The 13,529-nt window shown below is 44.5% G+C and overlaps 1 protein-coding gene across 1 annotated transcript in view; it reads left to right on the top strand.

Annotated features, from left to right (window-relative positions):
- The window catches only part of STK32B (serine/threonine kinase 32B), a gene marked incomplete at its 5' end in the record, with an annotated part of 114,460 nt that overhangs the window by 69,581 nt on the left and 31,350 nt on the right, over window positions 1-13,529 (top strand). The window contains one exon of the mRNA XM_039232111.1: window positions 11,657-11,760. Coding sequence (XP_039088042.1) covers window positions 11,657-11,760 — 104 coding nt within the window. The remainder of the gene's footprint in view (window positions 1-11,656; window positions 11,761-13,529) is intronic.

Genomic DNA, 13,529 nt, shown 5'->3' with positions numbered 1-13,529 from the left:
TCTGAAGCAGCTCCAGGCTCTGAGCTGTCAGCACAGAGCCCGATGCAGGGCTCGAACTCACAAACTGTAAGATCATGACGTGAGCCGAAGTCAGATGTTTAACTGACTGTACCACCCAGGCGCCCCTTTTTTCTTTAATAGATGTGGTCTATTCTGTTTATTTCTCTTTAAGTCAGAAGAAGTAAGTAAAAATTAGTTTGGATTTGGTCATTTACATCTTTAAAGAAATTTCTCCATTTCATGTAACCTTGCAAATATTTTGGCTTACAGTTATTTGTAATATCCTCTGGTTACCTTTTTAATGAGTGCAGATTCTGCAGTGATGTCTTCTCTTTCGTTCCTGAATTAGTCATTTGTGCTTCCTCTATGATTTTCCTGGTCATTTTGGTTAGAGGTTTATCACATGTATTCATCTTTTTAAAGAACCAGTTTTTAGTTTCATTGATTTTTCTCTGTTTTATTGATTTCTGCTCTGATCTTTTTTTTATTAACTTCCTTCTGCTTACTTTGGGTTTAATTTGTTCTTATTCTAGTTTCTTAAGGCAGATCTACAAATCATTGATTTGAGACTTGTCTTTTTCCACTAGAAGCATTTAATGCTATAAATTCTGTTCTAAGTCCAGCCTTAGCTATATCCCACAAATGTCAATATGCTTTCATTTTCATTCAGTTACAAACATTTTCTAACTTGCATGTGACTTCCTCTTTCATGCATGGGCTACGTAGATGTCTCTGTTGTAATTTCTAGTAATATTTGGGAATTTTCTATATATCTTTCTGTTACCGATTTCCAGCTGAATTCTGTGATGGACTGAGAAATTCCTTGTATATTTCTTTTCTTTCTTTTTTTTAGTTGGTAAAGTTTGTTTTATGGTCTATATATGGTCTATGTTGGTGAATATTCCATGTTCACATGCAAAGAATGTGTATGCTCTTGTTGGTCATATTTCTTATAAATGTCAATTAGGCCAAGTTGCTTGATAATGTTGCTGAGGTCTTCTATATATTCTTCTTGATTTTCTTTTTTTTTTTAATTGTCTTAAACATTTATTTATTGTGGAGAGACAGAGAGAGAATGCGAGCAGGGGAGGGGCAGAGAGAGAGGGAGACACAGAATCTGAAGCAGCTCCAGGCTCTGAGCTGTCAGCACAGAGCCTGACACGGGGCTCAAACCCACGAACCGTGAGATCATGACCTGAGCCGAAGTTGTCAGACACTTAACCAACTGAGCCAACCAGGGCCCCCATTCTTACTGATTTTCTGTCTACTTATTATATCAGTTGACCTTAAATTAATTTTTAATGTTTGTTTATTCATGTATTTGCTTTTAAATGTATTTATTTAAATTCAAGTTAGTTAACATATAGTGTAGTATTGGTTTCAGGAGTAGAATTTAGTGGTTCATTTCTTACATACAGCCAGTGCTCATCCCAAAAAGTGCACTCCTCAATGCCCATCACCCATTTAGCTCATCCCTCACCCACCCCCCTCCAGCAGCCCTCAGTTTGTTCTCTGTATTTAAGAGTCTCTTTGTATGATATTAATATAGCCTTTTCAGCTTTCTTTTGTTAATGTTTGCATGGTATTTCCAGTGGTGTGCTGGTAAATGTTTAACAACTAGTTCTCTGGTAAAGAAGAAAAAATCACTGATTTGTACATTTTGCTGATTTTTGGGACGTAAGTCCACCCACCATGACTGACTTCAAGTTATCAGTGAGACATCATTGAACACAGAGCAAGAGAGAGATGAGCTAGGATAAGCCTGTTCCAGCACACTCCTGATTATATCTTTTCCCATCCATTCATGTTTAACCTATATCTTTGTATTTTAAGGACATGTTATGTAGGCAGTCTTTTTTTTTTTTATCCAATCTAATAATTTCTACTTTCCATTGATATTTAGACCATTTACGCCTAATATAATTATCGATATGGTTGGATTGAAATCTATCACCTTGATTTTTCTAAATTTTTTCTAATGTTTTTATTTTATTTGTTTCTGAGAGAGAGAGACAGTGAGCAGGGGAGGGTCAGAGAGAGAGGGAGACACAGAATCCGAAGCAAGCTCCAGGCTCTGAGCTAGCTTTCAGCACAGAGCCCGATGCGGGGCTCGAACCCATGAACCATGAGATCATGACCTGAGCCGAAGTCAGATGCTCAACCGACTGAGCCACCCAGGCGCCCCTCACCTTGCTTTTAAAAATTTGTTCCATTTGTTCTTTGTTCATTTGCTACTCTTCTGCTTTATTTTGGATTAGCTGATCATTTTATATGATTCTACTTTAATTCCCTATTGGGTTACTATTTATACCTCTTTTTTAAAAATATAACTTATAGGTTGCCCTATATTTACAATGTATACCATCAATTAATCTGAATCTACCTTGAAATCATACTGCTCCATGGTGTAGTGTAAGAATCTTACAGCAGCGGTGCCTGGGTGACTCGGTCGTTGAGTGTCTGACATCAGCTCTGATCCTGATCTCGTGGTTTGTGAGTTCAAGCCCCGCATCAGGCTTGTTGCTGTCAGTGCAGAGCCTACTTTGGATCCTCTGTCCCCTTCTCTCTCTGCCCCTCCCTTGTGCCACTCTCTCTCTCTCTCAAAAATAAAGAAACATTAAAAAAATCTTACAGGGGTGTCTGGGTGGTTCAGTTGATTGAACATCTGACTTCAGCTCAGGTCATGATCTCATGGTTTGTGGGTTCAAGCCTTGCGTTGGGCTCTGCGCTGACAGCTCAGAGCCTGGAGCCTGGTTTGGATTTTGTGTGTGTGTCTCTCTCTCTGCCCCTCCCCCACTCGTGCTCTGTCTCTCTCTATTTCTATCTCTCTCTCAAAAATGAATAAGTGTTAAAAATTTCTTAAATCTTACAGTATTATACTTCCAGTTCCTCCCACTTATCTTTCGTTTTATTGTACCGTAGATACATTATTAATTGACTCTATTTTCACTTCAGACAGTAAATTATATTTTACACATGGTTAAAAATAAAAAATATTGATTTGATATTTACATTCCTTTTACCCACTTCCAATATTTTTTATTTCTTTGTGCAGTCTCAGTTTCTACAGGGTATTAAATTAATTCTACCTGAAGGGCTTGCTTCAGCAATTCTTATAATGAAAGTCTACTGGTAGTGAATTCCTTCTTTTTTGTTTGTTTGTTTGTTGGAAAAAGTCTTCATTTGTGTATATTTTAAAAAGAGATCTTACCAGAATTCTGGATTCACAGGGTTTCTTTTTCTCTTTTAGCATTTAAATATGTTACTTTCTTGCTTATGACAATGTTTCTGACAACAAATTTGCCATAATACTATCTTTGCTCCCTTGTGGGTAATATGCCTTTTTTCTTCAGCTGCCTTCAAGCTTTTCTCTTTATCTCTGATTTTAGATACGATGTGCCTGTGTGTGTTATTTTTGTATTTATCCTGGTTGGTGTTCTTGGAGGTTCTTAGACATGTGTGGTTTGGTGACTCTTGTTCTTTTGGAGAATTCCTGGTCATTATCTCTGTAAACATTTTTTCTGACCCATTCTCTCTCTTCTCTCTTGCCCTCTCTGTTTCCAGGATTTCAATTACGTAAATGTTAGACCTTTCATATTTCCCCATAGCAATTGAATGCTTTGTTATTTTACCCACTTTTTTCTCTTATTGTTTCACTTTGAATAATTTCATTTGACTTACCTTCAAGTTCACCTCTTCTTTCCTGAGCTGTTTGAAGTCTACTGGTGGAAGCATGCTTCATCTCTGGCACTGTGTTTTGCTTTGTTTTTATTATTATTGGCATTTCCATTTGATTCTTCTATAGATTCCATCTTTTGGTTGAAATCCCCATTTTTTTAATGTGTATTATTTTTTCCACTAGATCTTTGAAATGTTTTCAGTTTCTTGGTCTATTAGGTCTAACATCTGGTTCATATCTGAACATGGTTCTGTTGAGCACTGTGTCTCTTCATGTTGGGGTTTTTTGTTTTGTTTTGTTGTTGTTGTTTTTGTTTTTGTCATGTGCCTTATAGCTTTTGGTGAAAAAGTGGACATTTTGTGTAGAATAGTGTTTATACCTGGAAAGGGGTGTCTCTTCCACTCCTGTGCCTTTAGTGTTGTGTGTGTGCAAGAACTGAGTCAATCTAATCAGGGGTTGTGCTGAGTCAGGGTTAGCATGGTTATTCTCGACATACCTCCTTTCAAGTTAGTGTTCCCTCAATGTTCTTATTCCACCACCAGCTTCAGGCTTTCCCTGTGGACCTGTGCCTTAGAGAGGGTCTCACTCCTATTCCAGGAGACTTTTCTTTCTGTTACTTGTTACTTGTTACTTGTTACTTGGTCTGGTTGTGGGCAACAGGTCAGAGGACTACACATTCCCTGTTGTCTTGGCTCAGCCAGTCTTCAGTGGGCTCTGTTTCATCCAACATCTTGTCTTGGGGGTGGACCTTTCTCATGGACCCTGTGTCTCTCCCAGCAATGGGAAACCACGAATAGTCCGAGCCCTGGATGATTTTCTGTCCCTTTCCCAGGGGTAGAGATTTTATTTTTCTGTTCCTTGCCTGTCATGCTCAAATAGTATTCACCTGTGCCCCTGTGGTCACAGAATATTCTGCCCTTCCTCCTTTAGCTTAAGGCTTTTTTTCCAAAGGGACATGGGGAGCTGGACCTGGGAAGAACTTTGTGCCCTCCTGAACAATCTGCTGTTCTCTTCCCCAGTCCTGCATCAAGGCGAGCTTTTAACAGCTTCCTAGTCCTTTCATGAATACACAGTGAGGTCAGCAGAGAAGACCCAGTGAGGAGAGGCGAACTCCCCTTGCATCTGGACAGACGCAAGTTCTGTTCTCTCTCTGAAACCTGCACCCAACCTTCATAAATTCAGCAGTCACTGTAACAGACATCTTTTGCCCTCTTCTGTGGCAGCCCTGTCCTCTCCCTGTGCTGTTCCCAGTACCCACAGCCCTCTCTTCTCAGAGCACCTGTCTTTCCTTAGACTTCAGACTAGTAGGGCTCAAGACAAATTATGGTTTTGGAGATGATCTAGATTTTTCTCATTGTCAGGTTGGGAGTGACACTCTTTCCAACACCTGAATTTTGAAAAGAAGCAGAATTGTCTGAGGTCTTTGATATGGTACAAAAGAGAGATGAATTAGATGGGAGGGATCCAAAGTAATTTTGCTGAGGAAGTCACTTTTCAGATGGGTCCTCAAGGATGAGTAGATGTTGTTCAGTGCAAAGGGAGGTAAAAGCATTGCAGAAAGATGGCACTGCCCTTTGCTAAGGCCCCAAAGCAAAAAGGAGCTTTGTCACATAGAAAGAACCAAAAGAAAGCTAGTGTGGGCCAGGAGAATGAGTCTGCAGAAGTGTCCAGGAGCAGAGTACACAGTACCTGCGTGCCACATCAAAGCTTTTGTTTTCTATATACAGCAGGTTCAGTGGGGGATTTTAAAGAGCGCTAATTTTCGGGCACCTGGGTGGCTCAGTCAGTTAAGCATCCAACTGTGGCTCAGGTCATGATCTGACAGTTTGTGGGTTTGAGCCCCGGCTTGGGCTCTGTGCTGACAGCTCAGAGCCTGGAGCCTGCTTTGGATTCTGTCTGCCTGTCTCTCTCTCTCTCTCTCTCTCTCTCTTTCTCTTTCTGCTCCTCCCCTGCTCCGACTCTGTCTCTCTCTTTCTCTTAAAAATAAATAAAACATTAAAAAAATTTTAAGAGCATTAATTTTTGTGGATAAACAGAATCTTAGAATCCTTTAAGAGAGGGACACTATATAAATGAACTGCTCTTTTTTTAAGTTTATTTATTTATTTTTGAGAGAGAGAGAGAGAGAGAGAGAGAGAGCAGGAAGGGACAAGAGGGGGAGAGAATCCCAAGCAGGCTCCAAAATGTCAACACAGAGTCCCACACAAGCTTGAACCTACAGATCGTGGAATCATGATCAGAGCCAAAATCAAGAGTCAAATACTTAACCACCTGAGCCCCCAGGTGCCCGTGAACTTTTCTATCAGTACAACATGCTATTTAGATCCCCAGTTTCACATCCTGACTGTGTAAAATGCACCGAGTCTAATTCCTTACTTCCAGTTAGAGCACCATTCTCCAAAGTCCTTTTTTTTAAATCTACTAGTTTAATCTGACATGTTTCACATGAAGTTGTTTTCTGGTTTTGGCACATCATTTATTTCCGTATTTACTTATTAGCCAATCACACTTCCCTTCTCTTCCTCTTCTTGTGAAATTGTATGAAGTCCTAATGGTCAGCACCTGAGCAGCGTCTCACATATCTTAATTTCAGTTGCTAATAATGCTGCTAACGTTCCCAGAAGGAGAGAAATTATCAGACTGACACCATAGTTTGATTTCATCTCAAGGTGACAGTTAAGTGTATGACACCCGAATTCATCTGGCTAGCTAGAGAGCCAAAGAAATATAAATTACCCCCAAAGGATCCAGACAGAAGCCAGGCACAACGTTTATCTCCACTTTGCACAGCTTTTCAGCACATTTTCATGCAAAGAATTAAGATGGAGCTCTTGAATCATTTGGGGAACATGTACGACATGTACCTCCATGAGCTAGGCTTCCATTTATGCGAGCATTTCATTGCTTGTGCAATAATGAATTGATATAATGATAACTGGGTCACATCTGTTGAGAACTTGCTGTGTTTGTCCCTGTACTAAATGCATCTCATATGTTATCTCACCGTGGGGTAGGGCTTTTAGTATTCCTCGGAATCTGAGACTTATACAGGGGTTAAATGCTCGCCCAATGACTAACAATGGCATTGGGCGAGCATTTAACCCCTGTATAATGCCAGCAATGGCAGCCACTGAGATTCGAAGCTAGGGCTGTGACCAATGTCTTTGCTACTCTGATGTACTGAGCACCTACTTCTAGATCAGTCCTGTGCTAATCCCCGAGCATATGGGGCTGATTTAGTCATATATCCCTGCCCCTAAGGGCTCATATCGCAGTGAGGAAGGTGGAAATTCATGCCATTAATTAAAATATAGCATGATCAGTGCTGCCGGGGAGGTACAGACCAGGGTTTGCTGAGACCCTAGAACAGGAGAGGGTAAAAGGGGAGGACAGAGGGGGCGCCTGGGGGGCTCAGTCGGTTAAGCATCCGACTTCAGCTTAGGTCATGATCTCGCGGTTCGTGGGTTCCAGCCCCACATCAGGCTCTGTGCTGACAGCTCAGAGCCTGGAGCCTGTTTTAGATTCTGTGTCTCCCTCTCTCCCTGCCCCTCCCCCACTCATGCTATGTTTCTCTCTGTCTCAATAATAAATTTAAAAAACATTTAAAAATGTGGGGGGAGGACAGAGGAATGGCATGCAACTTGATGAACATTCCGCAGGGGGAGTCAAATTTGGTCTGGGTCTTAAAGTATAAGTAGGAGTTTGTGGGCATAAAAAATAGAGTAAAGATGATCAGACAAGCCACAGAAAATTAAAAAGAAAGTATATCTTATTTTATGCAGTTGGACATAATGAGCTTGATAAAGGCAGTGCCCCAGTACAAGGCCAGGGCCGGATTTTAGGAATTCTCGTGCTAGGGTGCCTGAACTTTTATTCTATAGCAGAAAATTTCTATAACAGAAAACCTCAGAATGATTTTAATTCAGAGATTTGAACACATGCATAATCACAATACAACAATAATAAAATTGGATAGCATTTATTGGCACTTAACTCTGTGCTCATATGAAACTTCATTCTCTCATCATGATAAGATTATATAGCAAAGATTGCTTTTCCTTGTTGCCGATGAGGGAAGCTGAGGTACAAATAGGAGGGGAAGTAGCTTGCCCAAGGCTGTTGGACCAGTAAGTCTGGGAGCTGAAGTTCATGGCCAGACCTGAAAACCTTTCTACAGTCACGCTTTAACCCCTCATTCCATTGGTTTTACCGACTCAGGTGGAGGTAGGATTCAAATGCCAGACTGGAGTGGGTGAGGGGCCCCGAACAGAGTAGAGGGGACGTCTCTAGAAAATGATAAGTCTTGGGACCAATCAAATGATCAGAAGCAGAGACTGAAGGACGGGCAGAGTCGGGGACTCTGCGGTTTTGACTCATGTAAGTGAGCTGACCATGCGCTGGAGCTAAGACCCCAGGAGGAGGGCACTTGGAGAGGGAAGAGCTTGCTCGGACAAGTTGAGCATCCAATGCCCGTAGGACTTCTAGGTGGAGGTGTCCAGGAGGCATTTGGCTGCATAGATCTGGTCATCCCACCAGCCAGGACGTCCAAGCTGGAGACAGAGTCTTGCCACGAACAAAGGATCAGTGGGCAAGACACCTGTGTTCTGGTCCCAGCTGGGCTGGAAGTCACTGAACTCCTCCAATTAGCTTCACCTCCTTCATCTAGAAAATGTGGGGGAGGGAGGAAATTACCGCGAAGGTCCCCTCTTGGCGGAAGCGAGGCAATTCTGTGTTCCCCGTCAGGGGGGCAGTTACGTGGAGGAACAGATCCCGGAAGCCCGTCAGCTTGTAGACATGTCACACTCGAGTGCAGCAATCCTCCAAGCCTTCAGCAATATCCACAAAGCTAACCCAGCGGGGTAATAATGATAACTTAAGAGGTTATTGTCTTTTTTTGCATACGTTTAGTCTGCATGGTTCCCATGGGGCAGTGGATGCCACCGCACACCATGTTTACTTTGCGGGGAAGGGGGAGATGTTAGCTGGAGGCGAGGCTGGTCTTTCCGAGCCACGGGGCTTGTGCTAGAGAAGCAGCTGTGGGGTGCGTGGCTCCCCGAGCCTGCCCAGTGTTTTTATTTGTGTGCTCACAAGTATTCATGGAGTGTGCAACACACACTGGGCTCTGTGGGAGATCTTGGGGCTGTAACAGGGGAGAAAACAGGTGCCGCTGAGAAATGTGACTCAAGAATTTTGAATCATTTTTTATCAACGTGCAGGTTGATGGTGAACCATTTATTTATTTTCCTTTCGGGTTAAGTTGAAACCCTAATTTCCTCAAACACAAAATTCCCGGATTTTTGTAAACACTTTTGTTTCAGTCCCTGTTGAATTAACAGATTTAACACAATGACCTTGTACAGATTTTGGAGCATAAAACATATAAAGTAGGGGCACCTGGGTGGCTCAGTCAGTTGAGCATCTGACTTCAGCTCAGGTCATGATCTCACGGTCTGTGGGTTCGAGCCCCACGTCGGGCTCTGTGCTGACAGCTCAGAGCCTGGAGCTGCTTCCGATTCTGTCTCCCTCTCTCTCTCCCCCTCCCTTGCTTACACTCTGTCTCTCTCTCTCTCTCAGACATAAATAAACATTAAAATTTTTTCTGAACATATAAAGTACATATTATGTGTATGGATATATATAAAATAATGGATCCTTTTTACTTTCAGCATATTTCAGCACAAACATGGTATAATTTGGTGGAAATTGCATGGATTTTGAGGGAGAGACAGCAGGGTCTGGATGACCCCGAGGAAAGGGGGAAGGGAGGCCGGGTTCAGATAAGGCTCAGAGTCTCCCTGCTGCGTCCGCAGGCGTGTTGCTTAATTACTCCAAGCCTCAGCTTCCAAGACTGGAGATCATAATAGTGCTGCCTCACAAGGTCCTTCCGAGAGTAAAATGGAGTGTGAAACTATAGTACATGCCCTGTACATCTTAGCTTTGCTGAGGAGTAAATAATCTATGTAAAACACCTTGAAGAATTTCTAGTACATGGTAGATGTTCAATAAATGGCCACATTAATATTGCAGCTCTTGGTGTCATAAGTAAAATCACAGCTCGTGGTAATAAATGAACAGCTGTACGGTGCACCAGGCCAAAATTGAGGGAACTGTGGTCCAGTCCCGGCTTTTCCCCACTCACCATCTCCACGGCCCTGAAATTGCCCCCTTACCTCCTCAGTTTTTCCATCTGTGGCTTGGATGCTTTGGGGCTGGGTAGGGGTAACGTGTGAAGGGCCTTTGCGCCCTAGAAAGCTCTGTGTGACTGTTTAGTGCACCACGATGGTGGTTACAGGTGGCATTTCCAATGGCTGAGTATAGATTCAGAGTTGACCATTCCCCCACCAGGTCATTGCAAGAAGTTTTAATCAAGAAGGACTCGAGTTTCATTCATCTCTTTTTTTTAAAAAAAGTCTATTTATTTATTTTGAGAGAGAGCATGAGCAGGGGAGAGACAGAGGGAGGAAGAGAGAGAATCCCAAGCAGGCTCGCAACGTCAGCACAGAGCCCAACGCAGGGCTCGAACTCACACACCGTGAGATCATGACCTGAGCTGAAACCAAGAGTCAGATGCTTAACCGACAGAGCCACCCAGGCGCCCCCGTTCATCTCTAATCCAATCAGGGATACTCAGACTTTGGATCCTGGACATCCTTTCTAGGCAAGGCCATAACTGATCTTCTTATAAGTTTGGTTCATCATCTGCTGTCCCGGGGGGGCAGGGCTGCCCCTCCCCCCAGCTGTTGTCACTCACTGCCCTCCAGGGAGACCCCAGTCTCCTACCCTGGGAGTTCCGAGTCCTTCCCACCTATGCGACACTGAAATAGTTCCCTTAGGTTGGCAGCAGGCACAAAGGGTTTAAACGTCCCTGATTGTTGGGATGCCTGACCCGCGTCGGTGCAGGAAGCAGAGTGATGTTTGTCAAGGTGCGATTTCTTCATCTTGGCTGAGCTCTTACCCCTCCCGTGTTTACACTGACTGGGATTCATTCCATCTCCACCTCCCCGGGGTGGGGTGGGGGGAGGAGGGCGCTTCAGGGGAGGGGGCGCCTCCGGGGCCATGAGAGGCTCCCCCAACCTCCGCCCCAGAAGACTGCCTCCACCCCGCACTTGGAGCACCCCGTTTGTTTTTTAAATTTTTTTATTTTTTGTAAATGTTTCTCGAAAACTCCTTTTCTTTTCTTTTCTTTTTTTAAATTTTTTAACATTTGTTTATTTTTGAGAGACAGAGTTGAGCAGGGGAGGGGCAGAGAGAGAGGGAGACACAGAATCCGAAAACTCTCCAGGCTCTGAGCTGTCAGCACAGAGCCCAACGTAGGCTTAAACTCAGAAACCATGAGATCCTGACCTGAGCCAAAGTCAGACGCTTCACTGACTGAGCCACCCAGGGGCCCCAATTTTATTTATTTATTTTTACAAATAGTTTATTGTCAAGTTGGTTTCCATATAATAAATACCCAGTGCTCATCCCCACAAGTGCCCTCCTCCATGCCCATCACCCCCCCTTCCCCTTCCCCCTACCCTCATCTGCCCCCAATTTTATTTTTTAAAAATGTTTATTTATTTTTGAGAGACGGGCAGGGAGCGTGAGCGGGGGAGGGGCCCAGAGGGAGAGGTGGACAGAGGATCGAAGCGGGCTCCGCACTGACAGCAGCGAGCCCAGTGCAGGGCTTGAACTCGTGAACTGTGAGAGCATGACCTGAGCTGAAGTCGGACGCTCCACGTTCGGAGCCCCCCGGGCGCTCCGGAGCACCCCATTTGGGTACCTCCCCGGGGGACACACCCGTGTTTCCTGGGACACCTGGGTCTTGTTCTCGAGCCCACTTGAGGCTCACAGAGAGCAGGAATCACGTGGCACAGTAGACGGAGTCCTGGCTCTGCCCTCCGAGAAGCTGGGTTCCTATTGCCTGTCCCCGATCTGCGGGCTGGTGAGTGCACACTGTGACGTGCAGTGACATTCTCTTTGTCCTGTCTTTGGCAGCCCCAGAAGTGTTCCAGGTGTACGTGGACGGAGGCCCTGGGTACTCGTACCCGGTCGACTGGTGGTCCCTGGGTATCACCGCCTACGAGCTGCTGCGGGGCTGGGTAAGATGTGCGCCTGCACGGTGAACGCGGGGAGCCCTGGGAGCGGGGGCTCAGGGCCATCCGGACTTGCGTACATGGCCGTGGAGGAGCACACGTGAGATCTCAGAGGCCCCGGGTTCAGACCTGATCCCTTGTGTGCCGGGGCTCCCCGAGCATTAGAGGGGCCCTGAGTGGGCTTCTGGTCCAGCCGCCTCACTCTGCTGGTGGGGAGAAGAATGTCACAGCAGGGACAGTCAAGGTCAGCAGCTCAAATGCCCGGCCTGATCTTCCAGCTGGATTCGAGGCTCTTTCCGTATAAGGCCACGCTTCCTGTCCCCTTTATGTGTTTATTCCATATCTGCCCGGAGCACATGCGTAGATGTCCCATCCTAATGGGGCGTTCGGTACATAGTTTTGTTTCTATTTCATTGACTGTAAGAGCTGACGACAACTAACGGCGACTAGTAACTCATTTTTACTTTAGTGGAAAGAATGATGACAAACTCGTTTTGAGGCACTTGTTCTCTGCACAAGAATTGTTTGCACATGATGCCCCTTAACCTTGGTTCCCCTGATGGTACAACAGAGTAACAGCCTCCGGTCGGTTTCACGGAGACACAGTTACCATGGGGTCGCTCGGCGCCGCAGGACGGAGACGCGGGGTTTGCGCGTCGCTTGCCTTGCCCAGCAAGTGTCCTGCCCAGAGCCACGATTTCCTGTGCATCCAGCCCTTTGTGTCCACGCACATCCAGGCAGGCAGAAGTGCACTCCCTGAAGGCAGAGGTCGCCAGGGTGTGTGATAAAGGGTGAGGAATGAATGAATGAATGAATGAATGAATAGATAAGAGCAGTTTGCAAACCATCACAGCCATGAGAGTGCAAGTAAGTGTTATTATTTTCACCCTGTAGTTTAAGCAACTATTGTGTGCTCTCAATCTCATTGATCTCCCCTGAATTTCTCAAAAACATAATTACTATATGATGTGTCTAGAATTTAAAATATAGATAGATAGATAGATAGATAGATGAATATATATGAACTTGTGAGTTTTCCCAGGCAATGAATGAAAACAAGCCATCTTATTCTTGGGTGGCTCCTTGGTCATTTGCCAGTTTCACTGATGCTGATTTCTTTGAGTCCCTAACGCTGTATGACCACAGGACACAGGCATCCTCCAGAAGCTATTTATCTGATATCCTCAGTCACACAAATGCCCTGGCCGAGCAGTTGCCCCAAGCGTGATTGAGTGTTCCTCAGGAGAAAGTCCACTGCCTGTGTTAAATAAAAATCGATCAAGTAAATGTGCAGATCTAATTGGCTTTATTAAACGATCCATGAATGGGACAGTACTTTATGCAGCATTTAGACGGGAGCTCTGGGGAGCAAGATGTTATTAGCAAAATGAAAAGATGGTTTCCAGCAAGGAGCTTTCTAGGGGTGGGGACTGAATCAAAGCGTCTTAACATGCAGATTGCCCATCTTTATTTGCAGGGTGGAAGGGACCTAGGTGACAGGCTCACTGGCCAGGTTTGAAAAATTCCTGAGCCACCAGTATGTCTGGGGGAGTTTGGAACTGCAGTTAGATTATGTAGGGAGCCCTGGTTTGGGAACTCCTAAATGACATTTTGGGCCCATGAGGTTTCTTTTGTTTTTCTTTTTGTTTTCGTTTTTGTTTAATATCTGTCATTCCTCACGGGTCAGGTCAGAGATGAGGATTCGACAAAAAGCCCCAAGGATAAAGCGGCTCTTGCTGCTTCCACAATAAATCATTTCACTTTTAGTTCGACTG

The sequence above is a fragment of the Hyaena hyaena genome, unplaced genomic scaffold, assembly GCF_003009895.1.
Source record: "Hyaena hyaena isolate Hyena2069 unplaced genomic scaffold, ASM300989v1 scaffold_63, whole genome shotgun sequence".
Classification (NCBI taxonomy): domain Eukaryota; kingdom Metazoa; phylum Chordata; class Mammalia; order Carnivora; family Hyaenidae; genus Hyaena; species Hyaena hyaena.
Note: the sequence above shows the minus strand (reverse complement) of the source record. Positions and strands in the feature narration are given on the sequence as shown.